The sequence below is a fragment of the Alosa sapidissima genome, chromosome 19 (genome assembly GCF_018492685.1).
Source record: "Alosa sapidissima isolate fAloSap1 chromosome 19, fAloSap1.pri, whole genome shotgun sequence".
Taxonomy (NCBI): Eukaryota; Metazoa; Chordata; class Actinopteri; order Clupeiformes; family Clupeidae; genus Alosa; species Alosa sapidissima.
Window position 1 is genome coordinate 10,526,329 of NC_055975.1, and position 17,463 is coordinate 10,543,791.

At 40.8% G+C, this 17,463-nt stretch overlaps 3 protein-coding genes across 4 annotated transcripts in view; all 3 read right to left on the reverse strand.

Moving 5' to 3' along the window:
* tgfb3 (transforming growth factor, beta 3) overlaps window positions 1-4,692 on the reverse strand; it is a 30,531-nt gene extending 25,839 nt beyond the window's left edge. Inside the window, exon 1 of one of the 2 annotated variants that reach the window (XM_042071722.1) lies at window positions 3,783-4,692. In XM_042071722.1, the coding sequence (XP_041927656.1) occupies window positions 3,783-4,146 (364 nt within the window). In that variant the 5' untranslated portion in view covers window positions 4,147-4,692. The remainder of the gene's footprint in view (window positions 1-3,782) is intronic. The other variant, XM_042071723.1, reaches the window with a different exon arrangement.
* Window positions 4,693-6,607: 1,915 nt separating this feature from the next.
* Window positions 6,608-12,395, reverse strand: haus1 (HAUS augmin-like complex, subunit 1). The gene is made up of 9 exons (XM_042071724.1): window positions 12,223-12,395; window positions 11,929-12,097; window positions 11,090-11,228; window positions 10,846-10,980; window positions 10,558-10,681; window positions 10,122-10,187; window positions 9,919-9,990; window positions 9,745-9,792; window positions 6,608-6,767 (listed from the first exon to the last, which is right to left on the reverse strand). The coding sequence occupies exons 1-9, from the start codon at window positions 12,241-12,243 to the stop codon at window positions 6,717-6,719; spliced, it is 825 nt and encodes a 274-aa protein (XP_041927658.1). The 5' UTR covers window positions 12,244-12,395; the 3' UTR covers window positions 6,608-6,716.
* Window positions 12,396-13,323: 928 nt separating this feature from the next.
* Window positions 13,324-17,462, reverse strand: supt7l (SPT7 like, STAGA complex subunit gamma). Its single transcript, XM_042071721.1, has 5 exons — window positions 17,131-17,462; window positions 16,450-16,929; window positions 16,008-16,332; window positions 14,731-14,968; window positions 13,324-13,984 (listed from the first exon to the last, which is right to left on the reverse strand). Exons 2-5 carry the CDS (start codon window positions 16,881-16,883, stop codon window positions 13,722-13,724), a joined length of 1,260 nt encoding a protein of 419 aa, XP_041927655.1. The 5' UTR covers window positions 16,884-16,929; window positions 17,131-17,462; the 3' UTR covers window positions 13,324-13,721.
* Window position 17,463: the final 1 nt, after the last annotated feature.

Consider the following 17,463-nt stretch of genomic DNA (forward strand, 5'->3'; position numbering starts at 1 on the left):
ACCCATGACTATTGTCCTATATTGACCTGTATTGGCATGCTGCCTGCATATATTGGCCTACCACATAATAAAATGGCTATAAACTCCCAGCACAAACTGAGAGGTTTTACTTTTTAAAGACAAAGGAAGCTCCTCAGAGATGTAGACATGATTAGAAAGGAAATAATGCAGTGAATAAAGAGGTTAATGATGCCATGCATGAGGAAGACATTATGACATGGACTGATTTCTGTTACAGTAAGATTCAGTAAGATTCTTTATGCAATTTTAATGGTTTCATTGCTTCATTGGTCAGCATGCTAGGCAGAAGACACACACTGGCTTGGAAAGGAAGATATCGATAAAATGACATAATGAAGCCACGTGGAATTCTGTATTCAAGTTGTCTTGGTGTCTTTGTTGTCACGTGGTAAAACGTGGTATTACAAGAGAATCAGGGCAACACTAGCTTGTTTGCATGTTTAGCACCTTTAAGTTATTTGTGTTTAAAGGAAAACAGCTGTATCTATTGTCCAACTTCTGTCTTTGGATACGTTGGTATGGTGGATGTATACCCCCCCCCCCCCCCCCCATGGACTTCACCACACCCACATAAACACCTACCCCCACTTCAGGAACCACACATCAGCAACCTCCACATCAGCAATCTTACGTCCCCCACCCACCTGTCTGTTTCCAGAAGCACCCGAAGACTACGCCAGAACAAAGCTGCAGGTATGGATGGTATCCTGCCCAGAGTCCTAAAGGCCAGCCCTGTGTAGATCACTTATGCATGTTCTACAGCACCCATTCAACCTAAGCCAGAGTCAGGGGAAGCTGCTGTGTTGTGCCACAGTGATGTGGAAGACATCCTGCCAAAGAAGTCTTCTCCAGCTGTTCTTAATGACCCTTTGCCTTAACATCATACATCATGAAAGTCCTGGAGAGACTGATTTTTGCCCACCTCAGACCGCAGGCAAGCACGTGTGGATCCACTGACGTTTGCCTATACCACCCAACTAGACATCTCCAAGACTGTCTGGATTATTAACTACCTGAGAGACAGACCACAGTTGTGTGACTGAGGCTCTATCTCCATTATTGTGTTTTTGCTTTAAAGCATCTATCTTCGTCTGTATGCACATTTTCAAAGCTCGAAAACGCAGGAGTCGTGTGGCTGACAGGCACGAACGTAGCAAAAGTGTTGGGTTCTCAAATGAAAACGCTGTCATGTGGACTCAGTCTGAAGGGCTCCGTTGGTGAGCTGCACAGCAGCACCACAGGGGACTGTACTTTCCTCACTCTTCCTTTTTACAGTGTAAACCTCAGACCTCCAGTGCAACTTGGAGTCCTGTAATCAGCAGAAATTCTCAGATTACTCTGCAGTTGCGGCGTGTGTGGGTAGCAGGGAGGAGACTCATGGACCGCTTTGTGGCATCATGGTGCAGGCGGTGCCAAGTGGTGTGACCAAGACAAAGGAGACGGTTGTGGATTTTAAGAGAGCGTGGAATAAATTCAACATGATTTCCATCCTATCGCTAGAAGTCTAACTATGCAGTAGCACCTGGGTTTGGTGAATCATCTGCCTCTTAACCTGGAGGTCCTGGGTTTGAGGGGCATCTGAGCCAGACTGTATCTAGTTTAAATTTTTGTTCTTATTCTTAAAGCTTTTAGGCTGGGACCTCCTGTTGCCAGTTATTACACAGTTATTGCACAGAGAAGAGAAGTATCCTCTTTAAGACAGCAAACAATCTAATTTCCCAAAAATTTGACGTGTTCCTTTGAGAATAAAATATATATATAAATTAAACGTAAGGATAAAAAAAATATATGAATTCATCAACTTAATCCAGATTCTTCAATAAGTTATAAGTCAACCAATTGCTTATCTATGACTATTCTATTGTCATGGATCTTGTTTTTTTCTGGCTATGAGAACTTTTCGATAGACAACCATCTCCAATAGCATTATCAGTGATGAAGTTCTGACTCTACATCATCAAGGCCTCCTTACTTTTCAGCAGTTAACAGAGGTGTCATCACTACACTACTGTACAGACAACAACCAGCACATATGTAACTCAACACAGCACAGCTTCCCAGAGTGGGCCACCCTTGTCCCTCAAATGCCAACCAGCAGAGGAAGAATTGTTCAAAGCAGTCTCGTTTCCCTACGGACTGCTTGTTGTCGGTCCGGTGTCAGTGGGGTCACATGGTAAGTTGGACATGAATATATGGCCAAACCTAAGCCTTCTAGGCTGGTTTTCTCCTGTCTTATGTGCGTTTGCTACGTCAGGTGTGATGAGTTCCATCGTATAAGTGAACAATAATTCAGTGGTTGGTGCTGTATCAGAGACTTGGCTAAATCCTGACATTCCAGACTCTATTGTAGGAACTTTCCCTGGATACATTTTACATTGGCGTGATCGTGAGGGTAGCAGAGTGGGAGGAGTTGCGTTGCATGCTTGGGATCGGAGTCGAGGGAGGGGTGTAACTCTCACTATTACTTGGTGGTTTGCGTGTTGAATAACATCGGATGATAACAGGTTACCTAGTTGAGACCAGAGTGATTGTCCCTTAATCTATAACATTTCAATACCATACGGGACACATCGTTAAATAGCCATTTCATTTTCCATGTGAATGGAACAATTTAAACCTAAGACATAGCAAATAGCCTACAGTTATTCAATCAGGGTGGTTCAGTATATGCTGAATCACTACGGCAATTTTGCAATTAAGACATAAATAAATATATGACATACACACTAATTAAATCTGTCTGTACCTAAACTTGAGCTGGATAAAATAAATGTTACTTTGAAATTAATGCCATGCTTAAAGTTGTATTAAGTTAAAAAATCAATGCATCACAAAATCAGTAGTGTCTGAATGTGTTCATGCCAAAGTATCAAATTTAATTTAGGTGATGGTAGTGATGATGATGAATGGTCTCTTAATGTTTTTCAAAACAAGTAGATACAGCAATCAGTGATGATAGAGGCTTGGGAGAAACAGTAGGCCTAGATAAAACAGTTGTGACTTTGCTAATCACTCCATCAAATTAACTGTGTCCTAAGGACTGATAATGCCCTAGTCTTACTACCCCAGGAAAGTGGAAAAAATGGGTTCATTGTGATTGAAATAACATTAATAATCAGTTAACAAAGGGTTCCGACAATGGCAATCTACACTTCTTCCAGCATGCATTGTCTATTCTATCTGTTTTATTTGTTTTAATGTGATATAGAGCCGGCTTGGTGGGGGGAAAAACGTAGGCCTGTGTAAATGGAGGGGATGGAAAGGCCAACTGCTTTGTCTCAGTGTGAAATAGGAGCTAAAAAACAGCACCAGGACTTAACTCTTTCTCTAGTCTTCCTTCAAAAACACATTTTCCATGAGAAACCCTCAAATTGTTTGATTATGATGATCACACAATAATAATAGTGATAACCATTATTGGTTGAATTATTGATTAATTGGTTGATTGATTGATTGATTGACTAATTAACTGTATTTGTCACCACAGAAAATAGGTCTAGACAGACTGTTTTTATCCCATATAGCCTACCTCAGTTTACACGGTATATGGGGTTAGGCCATGGAAGAAAAACAATCAAACTGAATTGCCCTGCATGACCAATGTGTCCAGCAGATGATCTTTATTCTAGGTTGTGATAGGATTGGAATGCTACGAATATAGGAAAGAATAAACACAGAACAGTGGGTACAAACATTTAGGCTAATAACTCAATTCAGTGGCCTATATGGGGTACCTTAGCATTGCAATTTTAATGACTTACTGTTTTCTGGGAGTCCTTGAATCATATTGAATTTGTATATCTCTTTTGCGTAGTATTCCGTCTCCGTGTTATCTTGTCCACAGCTTTGCTGTCGGTGCTGTCCCAATTCCTCTATCAGTTCCCTCGTACTATTGTAAAGCGCCAGTACCTGAAATGGGACCTGATTTGGACCCAGGGCCTGTGGTGGACTGGTAAGTCGCAATTTACTTAGAATCTGTCCCCGGATCGCCTCCATTCTCTTCTTCTTAATGTTGTCGATGTCCACAGTTGTACAAGAGGACAGTGATAATGTCTTGGTCACGCAGTTAATTAATAAGAAAAACAAAACTGCTCTTTCTAAATGCATGTTTACTTCTATTCTCATCGAGTTAATCTTACAGTTCAGAGGGTGGGTAACTTTCAGCGGAGTAGCTTAATTCAAGCAAAACTTGATATCGAAATGCTCTAGAAAGGAAAATCCCAGTTATCCTTTCAGTACGAGAGTGCTGACTTCAATGCGTTTCTTGGTCCGTGCTATTTCATGTTGTTAATCCAGGAGTTGTGACCAATCCATGATGTTGCCTAATCCAAGTTTGTATTTTACTTATTTTTCATAATTTAGCCTGGTTAGTGGCAACATGCGTTTCAAGAAAAATTTTCAACAGATATCTCGCTCCTCCCTCTGGTATTTCACGCCCTGTCCCCCTTTTCATTTCTTCACCATTCGAAAGGTTTTCACATTTGATAGTCTCACTTCCAGGTCTGCATTTGTGTGCTTCATTCTTCCATTCTAATCTCTGTCCCCAGCAGCGTTTCTTGGGTCATTGACTCAACAGATTCCTCTGTGTTTTGCCGAAGGTTGATAAAGACAGATTTGTCTGGCTGAGGATGGGGGGTGGGGGGTTGAGGGCGGTAGGCTACACCGCAGGTTAGCGTCCCTGTGTGTGTGGCGATTTCTGAAGGCAGACAGAATACCCTAGGCTAGGCTTTATCGAATAGGCCTAAAAGCCTAAACTTGGCCTACCACCTTGCTCATTTCAACACATTAATTAGTTAGGCCTATAAGCATCAGGGTATTTGTAATCTCACTTATTCCTCTTGCACAAAGCTTTCAATATTATTGGCCTCTTAAAACATTCTGAGCACATTTGTTTATAACACATCTGCTTCAGAGTCAGGGATGGATTACTGCACGGGCCTACCGGGCCCAAGGGGTCAGGGGGCCCTGAAGCCCAAGCCTTTGCATGCTCATTGCCTCAATATCAACAAATCAGGATGAGGCTATGAATCTGATTGAATTTAGTACTGGCCATGCCCAAAATGCACCAGAATACAGGAAATCACATCAAACAAATTAAAAAAATTCTGGGGGAGAACCCCCAAACCCCCCCTCCCACATATATGACAGTAAGTGGGGGTCCCTTAATACATCTGGGCCCAGGGGCCCGGAAGTTCATAATCCACCCATGTTCAGAGTAAATTCTGAAGTAACATCACACCAATCCCTCTAGTGGATATTTTGAGAGACATGTCCTTTCTACCAGTAAACCCACTGCTGATTTATTTACAGTTTTCACAAACACTAAACTCCATTCTCTGAAACAAATTTTCGTTGCCTGAACACATTTCTTGATCGATCCTCCTTTTGGCAAAACTTTAAAAGTTTTTTACATATAAAACACAATTTGCAGATCTCATAGACTGTTTTTGCAAAACCAAACACATTCTCATGCAATTAGACATTTTGCATTGTGATGCACTTGTGATGCATAATGGTAACCACAAGTGGCAAAAGGTAAATACAAATAGAGCACAGATGCCATACGTTTAACACAACTACTCAAAATTTATCACACTTGTCACTATGTAACAACCAATTTAAATTAGTTCAGAGTGTAAACAGGTTGCTGGACAGTGCAGGTTAATATCAACAATGGACAGAAACTGTGAGGCATTTAGAGTACATAGGCTGTAGACGGCAATGTACTTCTCCTTTACAGTATCGAAATGTCTGTTTTTCCGGTATACAGTTTTTCACAATTGCTCAAATACATTTTTTTAAACATTCCACCCTTTTCTCAAAACTGTAAACACAATTTACTGTATTTACATTTGCTGTATGGTAAACAATTTCTCCTGGAGCTATATGAGCTGCCCTGAACACTATTTTCCATTTTTTGATGTAGCGTCTGACTGCTCGTTAGTGTTTTCATTTTGACTGCTTTGTGAGATGATCTGAAGACAGTGTTTGGTTTTGAGCACAGGTACAACTGTTTTTAGGCAATTGTTCAGTTTTGCAGAAGTTGGCAAAGGTTTGGGGAATGAAGTTTGAGATTTGTGTTTATAATTTTGAGAAAAGGGTGCAGGTTTCAAAAAATGTGTTTTAACAATTGTGAAAACTGTTCAGACTACTGGATTACAATTTTTCAAGATACTTGAAAGTCATTTGTAAACCTCATTTACAAATTGGGGGGTGGGGGGAGTCTGACTCATACACTTAGCACTGCAGAAGCCAGATAAAGTATTAAAATACTTTATTAATTAATCTGTGAACAAACAATGACATAAAAGAAATGAATGGCATTAAGTGAATGGCATTTCATGTAGTGAATTTAGTGAAATGCGTTTTTCAATTGTATACTCTCCACCCCAAGCAGATTAGGAACAGTGCATTACTATATTTGCAGACACTACCTCCTCTCCCTTCGCAGAAGTAAATACAAAGTTTGGCAGATGTTGAGGGCTACTCCTAAACAGTTATTTATTTATTCATTTAGACTGTTATCTTTTATCTCATTTGGAGCTACCATAATTAGAATGTAAGACTTAAGATGGTAATACAGAAATTCTGATCTCTGACATTACAATACTTTATTAATTAGTCTGTGAACAAACAAACAAAAATCATAAAAGAAATGAATGGTGAGTTATTTCAGGTGAATTTACACAGACATTTCATGTGTGCCTCCAGTCAATCCTTTCATCCAAAATGGCATCAAGCGCTTCCTGGAATAAAAAAAAACAGATATTGACTATAGCAACATGCAGGGTTGCTATAACAAGGAAGTCAGCATTTTCGGGAAAACAAGCCACACAATGAACTCACAGCTTACATGGACTCACCAATTAATGACATTTATATGACCTTTCACTACCTTCAAGTACACAAAATGTTAGGGATGCATTGATTTAATACTGATATCGACTATAGCTGGATCAGGTATCGGTGACAATATGACCAATCTATTTTGGTTCCATTTTATTTTATGTTCATTTATGTGGACATGGCGTGAGTCACCAGTCATCAGCGAGCTAACATAGCATAGAGCAGTGGTTCTTAACTGGTCTGGCTTTGGGACCCACAATTTCCCATGTTCATGAAGTCACGACCCATATATATTTTATAGCGTCCAAGACAACAGATTTGGTGAGCTACATGCTAAGAAAGGCGAAGTGCCTGTAGGCCTATTTGTTTGGAACATGCCGTTTGGCATTACATTTGTGAAGTCTCCAACTCCTGATGTCACCTTAAAGTACTTGACAGGTGTACTTTATTATGAGGCATTTTTACTCCTGTTCCAGCAATTGTGAACATCGCACACTGTGGATTTCTGCACCATTTCATCTCAATTTAAGTCTATTTGAAATGGGCGATTTCTTCTTTTTTTTAACCACAAGCTCTGCGACCCACCCAGAATGGTTCCGCGACCCACTTTTGGGTCCCGACCCACCAGTTAAGAACCACTGGCATAGAGGGAACTAAAAACAAACGATCAATGCAAGCTACGGCAAAGTTCTACGGCTACTTAGTGACACCACTAATAATATAAGTAATTATTAAGTATATTTGATCCCGTGAGGGAAATTTGGTCTCTGCATTTATCCCAATCCGTGAATTAGTGAAACACACTCAGCACACAGTGAGGTGAAGGACACACTAATCCCGGCGCAGTGAGCTGCCTGCAACAACAGCGGCGCTCGGGGAGCAGTGAGGGGTTAAGGCCCATTTACACCAAAAACGATAACGATAACTATAACTAAATATCGTTCTCGTTAATATGAATGACGACGTTCACACATAAACTATAACGATAACGACATGAAGAACGATATCGTTGGGGATCACTTTCAGAGCGATTTTCACAACGATAAAATGCTAATAGCCAATCAGAACCCATCGAATTTTAGCCCTCACATTTATTAACACAATGAGAGACTTTGTTTATCGTTGTTCAGTGTGAATGCTTTTATCGTTATGGTTATAGTTATAGTTATCGTTCTTGGTGTGAATGGGCCTTTAGGTGCCTTGCTCAAGGGCACTTCAGCCGTGTCTACTGTTCGGGGTTCGAACCGGCAACCCTTCATGTGCTTCATGTGCGTCTAGGCCAGCGTTTCTCAAACTATAGGCCGCGGAGTAAAGTTATGCCCGGTAGACTGCGGACCAACAGAAAAAGAAAACAAACGTTTCTGTAATCAGGAGGAAATACTTGCTAATTTGGTGTCATCAAACATGGAGGCATACATTTAAGTGGTGGTATGAGCGTTCATTTAATGCATGCGTGTGTGCGTCTGCGCGAGAGAAACTGAAATCACTCGATAACGTTGGTAGCAAAGCTCCGCTTCAACCTGTTGGAAGGCTATTTAATTATGTAACAACATTTTATAGAAGACATGGATTCCTGCAACTTCCATAAAAACAGAGCAGAGACTATTTAATACACTGGCTAGCATTGAGTATAGTATAGTCAAATTTGAATATAACGTGGGCAAAAGCTATTGTAGCATAATTCGTCTTCCTATGATGCTTGCATGAGGGAAACATCCCAAAACAATGGAACCCATATAATTGCTGTCGTTTTGATGTTTAATGTTAGCACTTTAAAAATGTACTGCTTTGAAGTGCATGTATAACAATATAGCATAACAATAATAATTGTGATAATGATAATCATCATGATAATTTAAAGGGGGGGTGGCCCCAAAGTCTGCCATGACCGGGTCTCAGGTCAAAGAAGTTTGAGTAAGGCTGGCGATAGGGCCTCCTCCTGGCACATAGCACCGGGCCTCACAACTCCTTAATACGGCACTGGATCTGGGGCGGTAACACTTGCGTGCGTGTGTGCGTGCGTGCCTGTGTGTGTGTGTGTGTGTGTGTGTGTGTGCAAGCGTGTGTGTGAGTGTGTCCCTGCGTGCCTTTGTGTGCATGTGCGTGCGTGAGTGTGTGTGCGTGCCTTAATAGCTGCTTTCAGACCTATGTGTAAGTCCGACTGTTCTGCGGATGTCAAACGGTTGAGCTATATATCAGAACAACATCACCGGTCATTTGGAAGTCCAAACTTAGCCGGCTGTTCTACTGCTCCCCTCCTAGTATTTCCGACGGACATTATGTAAATGAGCTTGTGTCTGAACGAAGCGAAGAACATGCAGAGATTCTGTTCACGTGCGTGTTCAACCTGTTCAACCACACGGAGATTCTGTTCATGTGCGTCGGTGTCGTTCACACGTCAGCATAAAGTCCGCAGGTTAGCATCATGTCTGAATCACCCGAAGGGTCAGACCTCCGTTTGACAAAGAGATCATACAAAAAAATTTGGTCATCCTAGGTTATACGGTTCTCGAGATATTCACAGAAAACTGTGTCCGCCCTACCCTCCTTTTGGGGGGTTCGGTGCGGTGGGTGGGCGACAGATCAACACTAAAATCAATGGTTCTGTGTCATCCTTGTTGGGCTACATGCCCACCAAGTTTCGTGCAGCCCGGTTTTTCAGCATCCTGGGAATTGCTACAACGATCAGTTACCTGCAGACATTACTTTGATGTTGTCAATAAATGGGCGATTTACGCAAAACATTTACAATACAAAAAGTATGCCTATTTCTGTTATCAGCTCCAAAGACATTGACAACTGTATCAGGAATGCAATGCACACACACACACAAACAAAAACAAACAAACAAACACACACAAACAAACAAACACTGACCAGTTCCTTCTTGGATTCTGCCACTGCCAGACGAGCGAGAGGAACGCTCTGTAGAAATAATAAAATGTGAATTATTAAGTACCACTTAGTCTCACTGCAGGTCTGCACTAGAGAAGTATGAAGAGGATTGGTGAGCACCACTAGCCCGCAGAGTCAAAAGTCAGAGGTACTCACAAGAGGGAGACCATGATAGGCCTGCAGTTTTCTTTTCAGAGGGTCCATCTCCTGCTTGACCACAGAGAGTTGCTGGGAGGGGGGACAAAAAAAATAAATTCAAAAATCGTAAAATTAAATGGCCCACTGCTCTCTGAGACAATGTAAAAATGGCAGGTTAAGGTTTTTGATATATGTAACATTTTGGTTCAATGTGTATGTACCTCTGAAATCTCTTCGATGCAATGATGAGTAAGAGACCAAGTAACTTCCCTGGAAGCTAATTTTTCCTAAAAGCAAGTCAGACAGATTAGCAATGTAGTGATATAAAAATGTATCCACGTATTATAGCTGAATCACAAATCTACAGACACTGCTTGTTATAGACCGGTTATGGCCATACTAATTAAGTATGTAAGAACAGGTGAAATAAGAGTATAAACCAAAGGATTTAAACTTAATTCTAGTCTTATAAGGGCACTGAGCATTCTAGAAGATGAAGCCATGCATTTCCTCTGAGGTTTGCTTGTTGGTCCTAGCAAATAATCCATTGATTTAAAATCATTTTCATGATCTTAATCTTATATGGATACTCTTTGTGTATTTCCTCTCAAAACAAATGTTCATGGAGAAAACAATGAACACACACACAATAAATACCTCTGCACTCCTAACTCTTGAAGTCATTTCCTGGAATTTTTTCTCCATGAAGTTCTTATTCAGCAGCCTCTCTTCAGTCTCAACAGACTCCACCTCCTGAGCCTTTTGCACCTTTGATATTTGTCTGTACACAAATACCCAAGCGCATACACAGGCACACACAAATAGAAAGTCAGTGTGGCATGTAACAAAACTCTGAATACATTCCATAGAGATGCTGGTCCTTAGCTGCTAGAGCCATCATTTACTGCAATAGGGGAGCGCACCTAGTTAAAATGAAATACTTACATTTGTAAAGACTTTTGAGAATTCAAAACCTCATTCTTCTTCTTTTCCAGGTTGCGCAGTTTTTTCTGCAACTCCCTGTTTTCCTCTTCCATCTCCAGAAGCACTTTAGTTTGATAATTAGTACTAGCCAAAAAGCTGCATGGTAAAAAACACTGCTGGTTGGATTGAGAAACTTCACAATAGTAGATATAACAAACTGACAAAATATGTGTTTTGCAAAAAATTCATTTTCTTTGTGTATTACCTTGCCACTTTGGTGTCCTTCGTTTTAAATGCTATAGCCATACTCTCTAATGTATTCAGAGAGCGGCTCATGGGTTTGAGCTTTCCACGGGAAACATTTTCACCCAATGCACTTTGAAGTACCTTTTGGTGGTAGGCTCCTGACAAGAATGAGAGCTTATTAACTCAAGTAGCTCAGAAAGGGTTTCATATCTGTAGTTGATGACCAATCACAAACATTTGAAGATTGTTTCAACTAATTAACTAATTAACTTGCCTCATGGTTTGTATACAGTTTGTATATGATTATTATCATGTTCATTCTATTAATATTTTTTTTTATCTAGGCTATATGACTTTACAGTTAGTAAACTGTCAATTTGAATGTAATTCTAATGTTATTGATGTAATTGTAAGTCGCTTTCATCTGCTAACAATAACAACCACCATATATATTTAAATAAAAACATAAAATCATAAATTAGATTTATTGACAATGTAGGATCACATGTGTTTGTTTACACACCGTTGTCCGAAACCGGAAGTTGCTGCGTAATCGAGAATAGTAACTAATTTAATGACAGTAATGGCGATTTACATGTTATGTGTATTAACATGAAAAATAAACATAGATGACATAGATTGAGTTTATGTTAAGACGTTAGTCCTAACCACTCACCTCCAACAATAATATTGTGTTGCGACCCCTAATGTGTCAACAAGTGCTAAAGGTATGAAAAATGCAATTCTGCTTTCCACAGCTGATGGTGGTCCAACTGTGTGGAAACGAGGTATTTGTAGCATTTTAACGTTTACGTTTAGTGCAGATTAATAGCAGTAGCAGGGTCAAATATATCTTACCGTCTGCCTTACACTCGCCAGTTTTCTGCTTTACGTCCTCCACCAACCAACCAATTTCTTGGCCTCGTTGTTCACTGTCCTTTGATAGCTTGTATAAAATGTCAATTGTGCGCATATTCACCTCAAACCACGGGACTTCTCCGAGCACCACTTTCAGCCACTCGCTGACCTGTTTAAAAAGCAGCCTCGTTAAATACATAGAATGACAAAATGCTAAAATAGGTCCCGAACTTGCGTTCAGAAAACACGACTAAAATGAACATAATCAAGCGAAAAGTAACATTACGCACAAACCTGTTTGTTTTTATCGCACATACTGGCTGTTCTTGGATAGAAACGAGTGATATAATGTCACAATGAAATTATGCCTGAGACCCGTGCCCGTCCCATCCTTTCTTTTACAGTCTTCACTGGTTCAAAATTAAGTCGACACTCCCGCCACCACCACAACTTCTTCCTCTTGCGTTAAATTAGTGATAAGTTACAATCTTAGTGAATTACCGCCATCTGCGGGACTGACATGGAACCATGAGGTGCGCACGCAACCAGACGCAAGCATCGACATTCTTCAGAGATTGAAAAATGTTCATCTAGGGCAGTGTTTCTCAAACTTTTTCACTTAAAAATAGCCTCACGGACCACCTAGCTAAAAAAAAAAAAGTAGACCTACTTCAACAGTAAATTACACAATATTGCAAACAATTATATTTTACCACGTCTGCTCACGGACCACTTGGGCTAGCTTGCGGACCACCAGTGGTCCCCGGACCACACTTAGAGAAACACTGCTCTAGGGTTTGGTAATGCCATAAATAAATATATAAACTGTGAAACAAAGGTTGTTTTCATCATAAATTGTCAGTATTTTTCCCCTGACAAGGCTGCAAAATCGTGTGATTCTACTGAGTTTAATATTGTGTTGAGATTTGTTCATGGTTCACAGGGATGTTAATAGTCTAATAAGTGCAGTGACTGACTATCCATTGAACTGGAAATCACAAGGAGAGAGAAATCTGTATTTTTCAAAGGGCCGAGCCTCATATGTTTATATACTTTATTTAATTATTATTTCATTATTTCAGCTGCAAGGATTTCTATTGCTTTTGATGAATACATATGGGGATTGACAGGTTTTGTCAGGAGAAATAGCCATTATTTACTACCCCAGACGGCAATTATCTTTGGGCCAGATCCACATGAAAGCCTTTAGGTCCGTCCCAGCTCACACATGTTTTCTGATATTAACACACTGAATTTGCCATGGGTGTAATGGCAGGTGTCCCAATACTTTTGTCTGCATGGTGTATGTGCCTGAATCTGGACACTGACTCCATTTCATTTTAGGTCGAATTTAGAGGGCAGCCTGGAATCAGTTCAAGAAATTAATTGTGCTTATTTGTAAATGGACATATTTTATTAAAATCCACAACAGGAGATAAGCCATATTTTTCCTTGCCTTTTCTTCTTCTTTTAGTCTTTTTTTGTCCCAAGGAGATTTTTTTTTTTAATAAAAAGTAATATAACACGTATGTATAATGTACCTGTAATATAACAGGTACCTCAATGCTGCAAATAATTTCCCACTACGCCTTGATTGAGGTCCCTTTGTCTTCAATCAAACCTCAGGAAAGGAAATTATTCAGCGTGCCTTCCAACATTGCAGCAGACAGAGGAGTGACACATATTTACATAAAAAACAAAGAGGTGCATTTTAAATTGAAGGAAGTAAGTGAATGTCATTTTTAACAGTTAGTTATGACACGTTATGTCCTAGATGCTCTATTAAGCTTCCATTACATCTTCCTCATTCGCTTTTTAAATCTCTGGTGAAAAACAGGTGAGCTGCCAATCAGTGAGTCTGGAGAGTGGGAGCCGTAGCTGCCGTCTGATGCTCCTCCAGGTGATGGCGCTATTCCAGCTTCACTCATGGTGGACATAGGCTCTTCCTCGAAGACATCACTTCCCAAGGGCCCTGGCACCTGGGCCTCCTCTCCATCCTGCGGCTCCATCTTGACTTGAGGGAGGTGCCACAAGGGGGAGTTGGTGACTGCTGCACCTTTAAAGAGATGACCAGTTGTTGTAAACATGGTTTGTTAACAAACCCAATAATATTTTTTTTGCACCAAACCAAATAATATGCCATAGTGCTCATGTTTTAAGTCATAAAGTATAAACTATGCAAAAATACTTAAACTATAAACTATGCTGAAATGCTTTTATCAAGCAACTAGTTTTAGCACCATCATGTTCATTTGATTGCTCTGGGTGGTATTTGTTTTGCACGCCTTTTAAGCAGCTACTTAGGTGCTGCTTTAAAATTAAACAAAACTTGTTGAATGAAACCAGACTATCAAGGGTAAGACCTAAATTTGTAACATTCTGATCACCATAGCCATTCATACAATTCTACAGCGTACACTATGTAACATTACGCAGGCTACCATTTTTAATTTTTAATTGTTTTAAACAAATTTATTGACACATCACAGGGTGCAATGAAGGTGAAATTGGCTAAGTAATTTGTAATATGTTGTAAAATCTATCAACATAATATTTTATACACCCGTTCCTTAATGTCAGATGACTCCGTCAATATTGCATAAATATGTAAAGCTGACACAAAAGGTCAATAGGTGCATTCTAACAGATTATGTTAGATTGTTGACAAGAGATATTGATTTAACTGACGTTTATAGTTTCCTTTTGGCTTTTGCTGAACAATCAGGTTTTACCTCTCTGCCCTAGCATTTACAAAAACAATGTGTTTGAAACCATATCAAATGCCCCATATTGCATTATTACCTGAGACATGAGGAGAATTCTCTGAATCAAGTCCACCAGCCATTCTCTCACTGGAAGTACCCAGCACACCAATGGGCAGGGCCTGGTCACCGGATGCCAAGTCAGCCTCTGGTTCCTCACTGACAGGGAAGGGAATGTCACTCATAGGTTCGTCTTTGACCCGCATGGGTTTGGAGTCTTCTAGAGCCTTCTCTGGATTTACTACTCTCTCATACTCTTCTGAAAGCTCTCTGCTGACCTAATTGAAAAAGGATGGAAAAAGATCAACAATAGAAAGGGCACAGTCACAAAGATAGTTTGTCTGGCTTTAAAGACTGTTTAGATTCAAAATTGCAAATTGAGACAAAGTAGTCAATAATCCTTACAACACTTCATAATAACTTAAGCATGTAGTTTGCAGAGTGGTTTGACAATTAACTGAATTACAATTATAATTATAGCTTCTGACGATTATAATTGTTTCTGAGATAAAACGATTTGCCACACTTAGTCCTGCGTTATAAATCCAGAAAACCCCTTTTCTGAACAGCTGAGCACTTTTGTCCCTTTCTAAAATGCCGAGTCTGAGCCAGACTGTGGTTTGTTTATTTCAGCTCAACCCAAATGGTGAAAGGAAAGCCACTGGTCAGCAATATAGGTCAAACAAATCCAGCTGTTTGGAAGTCAGACAAAGAACAACAAGTACTGTGCAAGATGTGTTACACAGTCAAATCTGCAACACAGAAATACAATACCAACAACAAAATCTGAAATCCAAAAACAAGGTGTCTATGACCAAATGAACAAAACATTTTCTGATTTGTTTATCATGATATCACTATCGTTTTATTGCCCAAGTCTAGCTTTATACTTTACAATGTCTGTCGTTCAGATGAGACATTAAACCGAGGGTCCTCCGTGGTGCTCCTGACTCACTGTGGTCAATACAGAATTCATGGCACTTGTCGCAAAGCGTAGGGGGTTCCCCGGTTTCCTGTCTAAATTCCTAACCTGTCTCATTCAAGCTGGCTCCCTAATCACCCCCCAGTGTAATTGGCTTATTCAATCTGGCCCCCTAATCATCCCCCAATGTAATTGGCACATTCATTCATTCCCTAACTCTCCACCTCGTTCTGGCGCATAATGACTGCTGTGCATCAGCCCTTTTCACTGTAAAGCACTTTGGGTATCTTGAAAAGCGCTGTGTTAAAATAAGATGATCATCGTTAAGGGCTGCTTCATTTGCCATAATCAACCAGCCCTTCTATTAAGCTGTTAATTACACTGGTGTGTCTCACCTGAACCATGTAGCTGTGGTAGTCCTTGATGCGGCTCTGCCAGAAGCGCTGCAGTGCCAACACACTACCGATGCCCACCTCATGGAACACTTGCTCCACCACATCAGGGAACGGGGTAGCACCCAGCTGGGCCTCCCGGTCCACTGCAACACGAAGCAGCCAGCTCAGACGTTGGTAGTGCTCATGCACCAGGTCTGTAAGTGTCTCCAGCACACTCTCGTGGGCTAATTCAAAGCCGGCATGAGCAAGAACTGTAGCAACAGACTGGTACAGAAGCTGCCGACAGGATGGCCAACTAAGTTCTGTCACTGGTTCCCCTTTCCCCCTGAAGCACAGAGAGATTTTGGTTACTTTATATTAACTTGAAATAACACATAGTGGTACAAGATATAAGGGTCTTAACCCACCATTTTTGTACATCTTAAAAGGAGGGTAGACTTACTTGTAGAAGTCGCTTTCTGGGTTGCTATGCCGAAGCTGGAAAGGCAGGCTTGGGACCTTACTGTCTGGGGGCAGCAGGTCATCTGGCATGGTTGGTGTGGGAGGCCTTGGAGGTAGTGGCTCACCCTCCTCCGTTTTGAAATTGCTCTGAACGTCAGCTGTAGAAGATGCAAGTGGCTGTTGGCCTTGCTGGGCCGCTGCTAGAAGGCTGCGAAGACGGCGGACATGCTGACAGAGTTGAACGGTGTGAATGGTGAGGCTACAAGGTTCCGAAGGCACATCAAGCATAGTGGTGGGACGAGGGCGTGGGGCAGATGGCTGGTGCAGGGGCGGGTCCTGCATCTCCACCTGACGGAACTCTCGCTGCAGCAAATCAAAGGAGCTGCGGCCAGGAGGCGCGGAAACAGCTGGGATCTCCCCCCAGTAACGCATCATTTTGATGGCTGACCACCTGCAGCTCTTGTTAGTGATGTATTAATACCTGCCAATAACAAATGTGTATTGGATTCACTGGTAAACATAAAATGCAATGCTGAAATATGGATAAACAAAGTTAGCACAACTCAACACAAATTTAGCCTGATGATGAGCTCAAAAGGAATGAGAGATGCTGTACTAAAGAACACACTAAACCAAACACACAATAGTACACAATATCAATAGGCAAGTCCGTAAAACTTACGTTGGCTGATGCACTAGTTACATCTAAAAGTTAAACAAAACGTGCTATGTTTAGCTAACATATGACAACACGAAGTTTATCGGCAAAAAGTAGACATTAGACGTTCTCTGGTATTATTTTCATGGATTATTTTGCCTTTCACAGCAGGATGCATGCCGGGTATTTGAGTAAGCCTGTATATGCACCGTGGGAGAGCATCGGATCGACATAAATAGTTCCTGTATGTTTTCATATGATTAAGAACAAAATATTTCCCCATATTGCGACATATGATACAGCGAACGAACTATTTTAATTTTTCGTGTCGTTTTCGATGTCCACCTTATACAGGGC